At 41.1% G+C, this 12,733-nt stretch overlaps 2 protein-coding genes across 5 annotated transcripts in view; both read right to left on the reverse strand.

The window, feature by feature from the left end:
- MAP2K5 (mitogen-activated protein kinase kinase 5) overlaps nt 1-401 on the reverse strand; it is a 127,350-nt gene extending 126,949 nt beyond the window's left edge. For 3 of the 4 annotated variants that reach the window (XM_071754120.1, XM_071754118.1, XM_071754119.1), the window contains exon 1: nt 139-401. In XM_071754120.1, coding sequence (XP_071610221.1) covers nt 139-273 — 135 coding nt within the window. In that variant the 5' untranslated portion in view covers nt 274-401. The remainder of the gene's footprint in view (nt 1-138) is intronic. The other variant, XM_071754121.1, reaches the window with a different exon arrangement.
- Nucleotides 402-9,922: 9,521 nt separating this feature from the next.
- Nucleotides 9,923-12,732, reverse strand: C11H15orf61 (chromosome 11 C15orf61 homolog). The gene is made up of 2 exons (XM_071754128.1): nt 12,396-12,732; nt 9,923-10,629 (listed from the first exon to the last, which is right to left on the reverse strand). Exons 1-2 carry the CDS (start codon nt 12,730-12,732, stop codon nt 10,502-10,504), a joined length of 465 nt encoding a protein of 154 aa, XP_071610229.1. The 3' UTR covers nt 9,923-10,501.
- Nucleotide 12,733: the final 1 nt, after the last annotated feature.

Below are 12,733 nucleotides of genomic sequence, written 5' to 3' on the forward strand. Positions count from 1 at the left end.
CCCGCTTTCCCGACCCCACAGGGATGATGGGTCTGCGCTCACTGCTCCCCCCCGACTCCCCCTTTTTTCCCCCTGGCAGCGGGACGGGAGTGATGGGTGCGGGGGTACCCCGGGACTGTCTCCCCCTTTGGGACTCACCAGCACGTCCCTAAAAAGCAGCTGGGGAGCCGAGTGAACGGTCCAGTCCACGGCCCCGCCGTCGGGGATCCTGATGCGGATAACCAGCGCCTGGCTCTCCATGGCGCGGGAGGGACCGCAGAGCAGCCAGAGCATCCCCGCCCCGCCGGGCTCACATGCTGCGGGGAGCCCCGGGGGGCTACCGAGCCGAGCCGAACCGGGCCGGGCCCAGCCTGAGCCGCCCCGCCCGCAGGAAGGACTCGCTGCCCCGGAACCAAAACGGAAGAGCCGGGAGGAGGGGAAAAAAACGAGGAGGAGGAGGAGGAAGAGGAGGAGGGATGGGGGCGGCGCCATGATGCGGGGAGGAGGCGGTGGCAGCGCGCAGGGAGCGCTCCGGGATGCGCAGGGACGCTCATTTTATTTTATTTTTCCCCCTCTCCCATTATGCCTTCTGCTTTTAAGAGGAAACCCGGTGTTGAGACACTCATTCGAACCGGGCCGGCGACTCCCGCATCAGCAGAAGTGCGGGAAGCTCTTCAGAGCTGCGAATCGGGGTCCGGTGACCGCTTCTCCCCCTGTGACGGGGCTTTTGTCTTCAGGTTAATTCCATCTAACACACCAAAAATTCCATCTAACACACAAAAAACCACATAGGCAAACGTAACCCTACCCATGGCCAACTCTCGCAGTCCCTGCGTGGCCGCTCTGCCTCAGTTTCCCTGCCCCACAGACCCGAATTGGGGTCCGGTGACCGCTTCTCCCCCTGTGAAGGGGCTTTTGTCTTCAGCTTAATTCCATCTAACACACCAAAAATTCCATCTAACACACCAAAAATTCCATCTAACACACCAAAAATTCCATCTAACACACCAAAACACGTAGGCAAACGTAACCCTGCACATGGCCAGCTCTCGCAGTCCCTGCGTGGCCGCTCTGCCTCAGTTTCCCTGCCCCGCAGACCGAACCGCAAACCTGTACTGGGAGCACTGGGAGCGGGAGCTGTTTGTGGGTCCCGCTCGTTTGCGGGACCTGCTCGTTCCTGTCACACCGAAGATCGGTGTTAACCCGCTTCAAGCAGTAATCCTAATAGCTGCCACAGACTTCCCTTTTTCTCCCAATTGCAGAATCCTCGGCTAAATATCTCCGATAAAATTTTTCCATCAAAGTTTTTAATTTTCCCCGTAGCGCAGCCGAGAACCGCTCGGCTCAGATCCCGGTCCCGCTCTCCAGCAGAGCTCTGGAGGAAGAAATCCCTCTGAAAATCCCACATCCCGCATTCCCAGCAGTCCCACTGTTTCATGCTGGAATGCGACAGCTCCGGGATCTCCCTTCCAGGGTCCCAAAGCATGATACAGACTACGGGAAACTTTTAAAAAATAGCTTTTTGCCTGACAAAAGTTGAGAGGGAAGGTTCTTGGCTGCCTTCAGCTCTGCAGCAGGGAAGGAGAGCATCAGTCTCAGTGTGGAATATTGATCTGTGCATTTTATCACAGTAAAAAAAAAAAAAATCATCTATGGCAAACTGGACTATTTTAAGTTTTTATATTACCAATTTAGAGGGGGAAGAAATGGAAGGTAAATTTGATTATTTGATTCAGTACCTGAAACGTCTTCAAGCTTAACTCAGAATTCTACATTGTTTGAGCTTTAGAAAGAAAAAAAAAAAAAAAAAAAAAAGGATCTTTCAGTGGCTATTAGCAGGGATAAATTTTCTCTCTGTTCAATAAGTTTATAATTTAGTTCCTACACTAGAAATTAATAGAAGCCCAGCTCCTAAGTATCTAAGGGATTGGTGCTGCCCAGACAGACATCTTTCTGTTCAAATGAACCTTTTACCCACAGTCCCTGTGTACCTTTCAGTCAGGTTCATTTCAATCAGATTCATTTTCCATTAAATTTCAAAGAATAGGAGACAAAATCATAGAATTTCTATAGAACTGCAATTTCTCTAAAATGTATTTTTCATTTACAAGACTATGGGGAAAACCAACTCAATTTGCCAAATTTGCATAAATATTATGTAGATTTCCAGAGCTAATCATAACCTCCATCCCCCATTCTGATTTGTGTTGATGCAGCTGTAATCAAACTTCAAGGTTCCTACATCTTAAAAAGTACAGCACACCTCACTTATTTCTTGATACAGGTTTTGGTTTTGTCATTAAAACTCATGTTTCATATGAAATTTTCGTTCCAGCTACACCAGCATTTTAAACAGACAGTTAATATTTATTTTATCTTGTGAACAGAACTTCACCAAAATCTATTTGAACATTTTTCCCCAACGTTGGGGGGAAATTTCTGTGGAAAGAATGATAGGTTTAAACAGGTATCATAAGATATTCTTAAAGCTCATTATCCATTTGCTCCAGGAATCCCTCTGAAAGTTCAGAGACAGGAAGTAACAGAATTCCAGAAAGCAACTGAAAAAACTTAAATTAATTAAATTAAATAAATAAAATAAATTAAATAAATTGAGCAGTGTGATCTCCTCCACTAAATGCAGCTGACATACTGTCAGCAAGAAATATACATGGGTTTCCTATTTATAATGATGTATCCAAAGTTATTGTCTACTCACAATGCAAAATCTGCAAAGGAACAATCTCCCAGTTCTTTAATTACAGGAGGATGGTGAAGCCCACAACTTCCATAAATCCTGGTTTTATTTGTTTGGGGGAAATATCCTCCACCAGTGCCACGGCCTCCCAGGACTTTTTTGTGCTTCAAGTGCAGGAGCTGCCTCTCTGCAGTCTGCTGCTGCTCTCTGCTGCTTTCCACTGCTGGGAGAGAGGACAGAGGGGATCTGGAGATGGCCATGTAGGGAAAAGAAATGTTGGTTTTCAAGGAAAAGCAGAGTGCTGACACAGACAAATGCTGAAATGATGAGATTTGCCATGCTGTGGAATCTCACAGGACTACCAGGGAGTGGTACAGAAAAAATCCTGTACCCCAGAGGTTGCCTGGAAGATGGTTATCATGATCATTTGCAAGGCCCTCAACAAGTGAGGAAATAACTTATTACTTGTTTCCCTCTCTAATTCCCAAGGCAAAGGAAGTAATCTACCACTTTTCTATCTTTTCACTACCACAGACATCATATAATGAAGCTTTGAGTCTCTCTACCAAAACTGCATAAAAAGGAGAAGAAGGAGTCAACTCCCCTGGTCCTACTATTTGAATATTCCTGTTCTGGGATTTGTACCTGGGAGGTTTTCCTGGCCATGGCTGGAGATGTGAACTCAATCTCAGGGGTGAAAACTGCAGTGCTTAGAACTGAAGACAGTCCTCTTCACACAGCATTCCTTGACACAGAAGCTACATGCTATTTTAACCCTTACAATATGCCCATTATAAATATTCAGTGGAAAAGAAAGCAGGTAAATGATACCAATTGCACTGGGCCATTATCAGGAGTTGAAGTGCACATCAACCAAAATCAGGACCCAAAATTAATTTGCTCAGACCCCTGGGGAGAAGGAGAGGAGGCACAGGAAAGAAGCTGAGGATAGAGTCAGCCAGTCCTGCATTGTCATTACAGCTCCAGCTGAGCATCTCTGGGAAAATTTAACCTCACTACTTCTAGGATTTACCCAGCTGTGACATCTGAATAAGATGCATTTACCATGGTACAGACTAACTAGTTAATATCTGTTAACTACATGTGCTAATGTTAATATTTTAACTACTAAAATGTTTCAGAACACTGTATTACCCTCACAGTCCTGTATTACATGTAATTCTGATACAATAAACTCAGAAGAAGCAGACTCCAAATGCCAGAGCTTGGTTCACTAAATTCAATTTATCATCTCTGCATCCTCCCTGTACAGTTTCTAGATAGGTATTATACATAACAAAGGATAAGCTCTTCATTTCCTAGAGAAAATGGTACCTGATCATTGCTTTAGCAGCAGAGGTTTTCATGCCTTTTTAAAAAACAGATTAATACTTAACTTTATAGGTTGATAAAATAATACATCATGGGGAAATTCACCTCTTTTCCTTCCCTCATCTTCAGATTGCCAGTGAGTGCAGCAAACCAAATTCCCTTAGGCTTACAAAGAAAGTAGGTCAATAGTGTCCAGACTTTCTAAACAGATTCTTCTCTAAAATGCATCTCCTCAGAAAAAAAACTATAAACTCCTGAATAACAACAAAATTATTGTGATTTTTCTTACTAAACACTTCATACATCACAAAACACGTGTGCAACCAGGCTCATGAATCACTGAGCATGAAACAGTCATTTCCAATGGTATTTTTCCTTTTAAGAATAAAAATAGGTTTGAATTCACAGTATTTCATAATCTTGTTCCAAAATTTCAAGCATTCTTGAAAAGCAGCCTATTTTGAAATATACATTTTAAACTTGAGAGTTTCCTTGATCAGACTTTTCACCTGAAAGATTGCTTTTAATCATGTTTTAATATTCTTAGGACTATTAATATCACTGAAAGTAATAAATAGGTTTCATAACAAACTAGAAGAGGGCTCAAACTGTGCTTTCAGTGATGCAATTGCTATTAAAATCACTCCGAGCCCAATGCATTCTGCCTCACCAAGCAAACAGCAAGCATAACACATCCAAACCCAGAAGATTCCAAACCTTAGTGGCTTCCTCTGATTTTTTTTAAATGCTGAACAGATCCATGAGTTTTCTGTAAAACAGCCTTGCCACTGAGTATGCCAATAATCTCCCTCCCTTTTCCCTCAGAAAATCATCATCTCTTCCAGCCTGCTGCAGAAAGCTCTCCAGAAAGGACATCATCACTTTCTAAACACACACCACAGTGTATTTACTGGAATATTATGATGTATTAGCATAAATAATTAAGGTTAAACTCCACTCATCTCTGAGTAATACAGATTTTGTGATACATTAGCCCTCTTTATTTCAGCTGCATTTATTCACTCACTAATTCACAAAGGTCAATAACTGACATTGAGTGTCCCATTCATTAAAGCAGATTTTTATGTTCTACTGCACAGATGCTTTCTTTCTAAGACTTAAATTCAAGTACAGTGAAAACATCCTATTTTTGTTCTAGAAAAAAAAAAAAAAGCCTTTCAAATTAGCTTGGAATCTATTAGTAACAATTTTTATTCTACACTCCCCTTGCTGTAATGCTTTTTCTAACACTTTCTTAGGCTGTATTTTTCAACTTAAACAAAACCTAAGTGTAACATGACATCTACTTCCATAAATATTTGGGGATTTGGGTAGATTTGGGGATGAAATCATGACAGCTCTCAGAATTATTAACTTACTGTTCGTAGTGAACATGATCAAGGACTTACAGCAAAAGCCAATTTAAATTAAATGGGAAAAGTAAATAATATATGAATCAAAATTTCTTGTTCCAGGCAAAGTTCATCTAAATCAGAGGCCTAAAGGCATTAACTATTACTAAATACTGAAGTTTCATTCACTAATAGTGTGAATCCAGGAAATCTCTAATTATAATTTGCAAAGAGGTTTAAACATCAAAGATATTTTTACTGCAATTAGATTCTCAAAGAGAACTGTTCATTTAACTCACACTTTTCTACTACACTTTTTTGGCCTCTAGAATGAGTCCAATAAATTCTGTTTCATCAAAAATGATAAATTTGTCCATGACAAAATGCAGTCAACAAACTCTGGGTTCCTGTTCTTTTCCAGAAAGCTTCAGTCATGGAAGGAACATCAGTAGGTTTAAGAATATTTACAGCAGATCACCAGGCTGAAGCAAGCAGCTTCTTAAACCTGGTATTTTCTGCTCATTCCACCAAATTCAGCCTTTCCACCTGACCACCACCACCCCACCCTTTTTATTCCACTGAAACTGGTTTTGCTCAAATCTTCATTTACTCAACACATTTGTCTGAGAAGGAACTTTTGTTCCACTCCATTGTCCTGCAGAAACTCCAGGAGTTCCACACCACTGTTCGTGTTCTGCAACCTCTTTAATCTCAGCAGTTTGGGAAAGAAAAAAAAAAAAAAAAAGTTAAAAAAAGTAACCTTTCTCTGTTGATGAGTAATTAACCTGCCTTCCTGCTCCACCACTTGCAGAGCTGGAACTGCTTTGAGTAAGTAAATTAACTGATATGAGTGAGTTTTCCCAGAAGAGCAGGGAAAGGACTGACAGTTTCTCTCCAATGATTGACTCAAATTAATGCAAAGGTTATTGATGCAGTTATCATTTTCCAGATTTTCAGGATTCAGGCTGTCCTTGAGCACAAGGGAGCCTGGCAAGCTCAAACAAACACATCTGGGAGCTCTTGACTTGGGTGCAAACACAGGTTCATCACCCTACCAGATAGTTCTGTGGTTGAATTTGGGGGACTGCTGCCCTCTTTCCCAGGAGTCTTGAGCCACTTGAGCTCTGCTCATCCCTGCCAGCACAAATATGCAAAAGATCAAAGAAAAATTTTAAAATCTGGAAAGGTTCTACCTAATTCTGCTCAGAATTACAGTAGGTCAACCACACAAAGCAAGTTGAGGATGGGAACAGTGGAAGTGCAGTCAGAAGAGTGGAGAAAAACATTGGGTATTATTCCAGGGGCTCAAAAAGGTAACACAACAACTGATTTTTCAGACAGTGTGAGAGTACTAACCACGACCAATTGGGAAAATCAATCCATACATCCACATCTAGTACTCATTTACACTGGAAAAAAAGAACTTTGTTTAAACTGTGTCCACCTGAAGATCAGCAAGTAGTCTACATTCTATTGGTGAGTGTTATTATAGGTAAAAATTATATTTAAGAACAATAAACTGCCTAGAATCTATCTGCATTACCAGTCACAAAACTTCATGGAAACAAACAGAAAATGTTACCATAATTTGAAGCAGCAACCAAAACCAGAAAACAGTATTTCTTGGGTATGCCCATTAGTGCTCCACAGTCTCCAGTGCAACATTCATCAACCATACAAAAAGGTATAAAAGTGAAATATTGTAATTAAGACCTGGGTTTTATCGATTGTGAGGCTTAAGTAATTTTTCACAACAAACGTAAGATTTAATAAGTATAAGTAGTTAAAGATCTTGACTTGGCTGTAGTCATTAGCATGTAATTGAACTGGTAAAAAAGATCAGTTAAACCTATGTTGATTACCACCTTATCTTTGAAAGGCAATTAAGGGCCTCAATCATTGCAACAAGATTTGATTGTGCAGCCTTTATTGGACATTGATCTTTCAGCAAAGCACAGTTACATTTTCCATTAATTTACAGTAACACAGTTTAACTCAGCTACCTGAGACCATTGACCTAGGTAAGATGTAATGCTAAGAGCCTGTTTAGGTTGAGATCCCCCCAATAGTCATTACTGTTTAAAAAGGCTGCTACAAGAAGTAGCTACCTGATCCTCTGGGTTTACACTGAGGTTTCATTTAGCTGAAGCAGTGGTTAAGCAAGGTGAAACAAAGCTCTCTGCCTTTTTATGTCATCTCTCATTTAAGCATCATCCTTGAATACAGTAAAAAGAGATAATTAAGGCAAGATAAACTACACTTTATTTCAAATGGAAATGGTGCAGGTCAAATCCAGAAGAAGTTAGAAGGGTCACTCTGTAGTTCCATCATCTATAAAAAAATTATGAGTCAATAGTAGCATATGTTGCACATGCAACATACACATAGTGCAACAAACATTTAAAAAGCTGCTAATTAATAAAATAAATTATTCTGGACCAGAGGAATTAAGTTCCCTACAAGTTTGTCTTTCAAAGCAATGGGTTTACAAAACCCCAAAGGACCTTGTAGACAAGTAGGTGCTACCCATGGAAATAATGCACCTCTGAACAATTAAACTGCTCAGAGCACATCTCTAAAGCCCACTTCAGGGACCATCTTTGGGTCAAGCATTCAGACTTCATCATCACAGGAAACCCCAGCTGGATTGTCCCTTGAGGAGCCAACAGCTACAAAGCAAGAGATGATGGTGATGGGGATGAAGTAAAATAGCAAAGCTTCAGGTAAGAACTACACACTGGGTGCTTCTCCTCACTCACCATTCCCATACTCTCCAAGCCCTAAAGAGATTGGTGAGACAAGATGACATGAAACTCCTTGGATTTTTGGCCATTTCCATCTGTCATTCAGGCCAAAACTTCAGGTAAGTGGTAAGAAGAGATACTTAGTAGGTATTCATAGTAAAAAAAGAACAGAAGGCAGATGAAGTATTTTACCTTGGGTAAAAACCTACAAGCAAGTAGGTTTGTATTGATACTCAAGAGTTATTTTTGTCTTGATTCAGTAATTCAAGCCTTATCCTTTATAAATAGCATATTTTCCCTCCCAAGTGCTCTCACCCATCACACAGAAGCCTTAATGAAACAAATGAATTATACTATATTTGCACTTTGCCCTCAGCCATCTTCTAGTTCATCCTTTAGCATGATCAACTTCATAAGAGCAAGGGGTCTATTGATTTTCATGTAATACAAGAAAATATTACATTTGCTTAATTGTTACACAGTGAGATCATTGAACAAGAAATCAAGTCTCTATTTAATGCTGCAAGCAGCACAGAATTGCAGTAATCAATAGGGTAGTTTGTCAAAGATGTTCTCTAAGGAGACTTGCCCATCACTGTATGGACAAGGAGTCATGTTGCCTGCATTTATTGAAAAACAGGTAAGCAAAGTCAGCAGTACACATTATCAGAAATCAAACAAGCTGCAGTGAGTGGAGGTGCAACTCCAATGAAGAGCTGTATTTATAGTCTGGTAATTAAAAACCATTTTATCAGCCTTGCATTGAGACTAAACCTTTACAGCAAGATATTGATGAGATCCGTGGCAATGAATGAGCAGTATTTGACTTGAAACTTATGAGCTGCAGTTATTTAACTTGAGCCAATACAGTGAAAAGCAGTTCTACAAAAATGCTAACAGTAATTTTTATTATTAATGAGGCTTCTTGTAATATCATTACTTCATCTTTGAGACCCATTTAACTTGTGTCAAGACTATCCTCCAAAATTAAATAGAATGGCACAAGTGCTTCTCTGATTAAAGTGTTATTTAGTGTTGCTTTTTAAAAAAAACAACACATGTACTGCTTCATTAAGTGGGAAAGAGTTCCATTATCTGGAATTAAGTAAAAAAGTAGTTAAATGAAATTATACTGTAGTCATAGCTTGATAATCATTTATTTGGGAATGATGATTACCCTCCAAAACCAGCACCTACCCATTCTGCATTTATCTTCCTACTTAGGAAAACCAAAATAATCAACTTCCATCACCAGAGATGGGATCTGAAATAGCATTATTTGTTGGCACTAAAACTGTACAGGATATATTACTGGTGCTCTGTTGTTTGAATTTACTATCTAATAATTCCATATTTCCAGTCTCCAAACAACTCTCTAATAGCTTTTTCTTTGCCCAGGTTTTCAACTGAATTGAAGTAATTTCATCATTGTATGTGCCTTTTACAGCTGTGCTCAGTTACAGCAGGAAAACCAGTTATTTTGGGTCAAAAAAAACGAGGGAAGTGTTTCATCCTCCTCTACTAATTAAAAACATCAGTAATTTGTAAGCTAGCAAAGAGGACTGAACAGATTACTTAGTTTTTGTTACTTACCTACAAAGCAATTAGAAAAAAACAAGAGTTCAAGAACTGCAAACCATACAAGTATAAGGTAAAAAAAAAATATATCCAAACACTAAAAAAACATCTCCCTGGACATCTACATTCAGAGTTTGCTTATGGATGAGAACAGAGGTTGGAAGGAAAAGAGGCAGTGACCTCACAGATCAACATGGAAAAAAAAAACCCAAGAGTTCAAGAACTGCAAACCATACAAGTATAAGCCATAATTTAGATGTTTTATTTAAATATCAAGTGAAGAAACACGATACAGCCATTTTTAACTTCTTGGGGTGGTGTTTTTCCAAAGAGTCTTCAAGGCACTTGTGAACAGTCAGTGCCATGGATTCATTTCACACACACTTTGCAACTGTGACAATTAATGCATGGTGACACAGCAAGTCAGAGTCTAAACCTAAGCAGCTTCATCTTTTCATTCTGAAAACATCTGCTTTCCTTGCCTGCATGCTACAATTCAGTTCTCTAAGTTGGCAGGTGTCTCTCATTAAATTATCACAAGTTTTTCAGCAGAACTAGCCACCAACTTCTGTAAATTCTAATACCCTTACAAATATTAAGCCTCCCAAAGCTTATACTTTTTCAACTTAACTGACTTCTGCAAAAATAAATCTCTTATGGCCAACAAGTCCATCAAGCTTCCTGGAGACAGTGTGTTAAGTAAAAGAATGCACTGTGGAAAACAAACAGTTGCCTTCAGCCCTTTTTAGTCAAAGGGAGTAGATATTTGTAGCAGCTGTAACACAGAAACCCACCGAGAGGTACTGGAGGGCATGATTTCAGTACATTGCTCCTTCATCTTCTTTATTTAGAAAATAAATAGTAACTGGGCCATGACTCGTATGAACAGTCTCTGTGACACTGACAAAGAACCAGGAGCCAATTCCATACAGTAAAGTTGGGATGCCTACAAAGAGACAAAAACATGTTACATACAAAGACAGCAAGGCAGGACAATTAAAACGGCCTATTAATAGTGAAGAATAATGACTCCAAAATGAAATGAAGAGGAAAAGCATTCCCATAAAAGCTGCCTTATTAATGTTCTGCCTTTCCTGAAATGCTGACAAGAAGCTATAGGTATGTAACACCCTTCTTGCCTATCAAGCACACAAGATTCAGAAAGCAGCGTAAGAAAAGCAGCAATTCATGGGAATTAATAAAAAAAAACAGGATAGCAATATGAAGGAAGTGAAGCATGATCATGCATACAGCCTGCTTTCTAATGATTCAGAAAAAAAAAAAAAAATATCCAAACACTAAAAAAACATCTCCCTGGACATCTACATTCAGAGTTTGCTTATGGATGAGAATAGAGGTTGGAAGGAAAAGAGGCAGCGACCTCACAGATCAAGATGAAGCTGCTCTTGGGAAAAATCTGGTCAGTAGTAAAGAATTCCAGCTCCAAAGAAACTGGAAGGAGTGGAAAGGTGTATATATAAAAGGTGCCACCATTTACAGCACTGCCGAGTTATTGCAGATGACAGTATTTTACTTATTATAGGGGGATAATTAATATTTACTTAATAAGAGACAGATTGAGGCCCTCAGATGAGTGAGGTACAGGAACACTGAATTTAACATGCTGAAAGTTACCCAAGTGCTTCAGCTAGAGTCTCAGAAGAAGATGGAAGTGATAAAGAAACTTTTTAGACACGTTTACTAAGGATTTAAACACAAAACATGCAAGGTAGATGCAAGAAAGCTGGAGAAAATAAAATCATACTTAAGGTTATTATTAGGGAATAAATCTTTGTGATGACAATTTCTCACTATGTCAACGGGAAAGGTCAAGAAAATGAAGACTAGCAGATGTGTTTTGTAAAGAGTCACTCAAGACTTTGAAAGCAAATGAGATTTTTTTTTTTTTAAATAACTCAAAAAGTGATGAAATTAGGTATGCAGATGTTGCCATTTAAATGTGTTGCTTCCAAACACCCAGTTTTGAATAACAATATATTTCAAACCTTTTCTACACCCACTTGCACGTTAATATCGTATAAATAGAGATTTTTGTGAGCATTTATACTGCAGCAGCACTTTAGGATCAAACGTGTTTCCAGTCTTCACTACATCAGACACTGCCAGTATGCGAGATGCAAAAAATTAGCCCAGGCACTACCTAAGAAACAAAACTTTCGCTTCACCTACCACCCATGCAGTTGTTTAGAAGACAGAATCCCATCCACGATAACAGAGCATAGAATTTTAAATAGAAAATCACCCACACCAACCGGTGTCCCACCACAACCGCTCCCGGCGTTTGCTTTAAGGCGGTTTAATTTTTTTTTTTTTTTTTTTTACTCTCTCCCAGCCGGACAGAGGCAGGGACTCGGTGACAAGCCTGCAGAGCATCGATTTCCAGCGCTGTCCCCTCACAACCCTCCGCGCCCGTTCCCTTTTCTCCGCCCGCCCCAAGCGATTTACCTCAGGGGGAGCGGAGCTCTGAGGCGCTGCCAGCAGCCACGGGCACTCTCCAGCTCCCGCTCAAACCTCCCCCCCCCTCATCCCCGCACCAAGGGACGCAACTCCCGCTTTTCCCTCACCCCCTTCCCGCACTCGGCCCTCCTACCCGGGCAGCCTCACTCCGCCCGCCGGGAGCCGAAGGGAAGCGCCTGAGCGGCCGCCTCAGAGCGAGGTGAGGCCGCAGGGCCGGCCCGGGACGCGACTCACCCGCGTTGAGGACCTTGAGAGCGGTGAACGCGGCGTTCTGCAGCGCCAGGTCCTGCGGGGCGGCGCGGGAGCAGTGGTATTTGATGAAGGGGAAGCAGCCGGTGCGCAGGATGTGGTAATTGGCGCCGTTCACCCGCCAGTTGAAGTGGGAGAGCCCGAACTGGTCGTTGCGGACAGCGCTGTACTTGACGCAGTACGAGGTCCAGTGGGGTAAGCCGCGCTGCCGCAAGTGCTGGCTCAGCACCTCCGAAGCGGCGGGACGCGATGACAACGCCGTTCCCCTACCCAGCAGCAGAAGCCCCACGGCTGCTTCGTGCAGCCGCCTCAGCGCCCGCATC

Source organism: Heliangelus exortis, chromosome 11 (assembly GCF_036169615.1).
Source record: "Heliangelus exortis chromosome 11, bHelExo1.hap1, whole genome shotgun sequence".
Taxonomy (NCBI): domain Eukaryota; kingdom Metazoa; phylum Chordata; class Aves; order Apodiformes; family Trochilidae; genus Heliangelus; species Heliangelus exortis.

Coding starts and splice junctions, on each gene's coding strand:
- C11H15orf61 (XM_071754128.1), bottom strand. CDS start 12,732: ATGCGGGCGCTGAGGCGGCTGCACGAAGCAGCCGTGGGGCTTCTGCTG. Junction 10,630..12,395: donor TCTCAAGGTCCTCAACGCGG/GTGAGTCGCGTC, acceptor GTCTCTTTGTAG/GCATCCCAACTTTACTGTAT.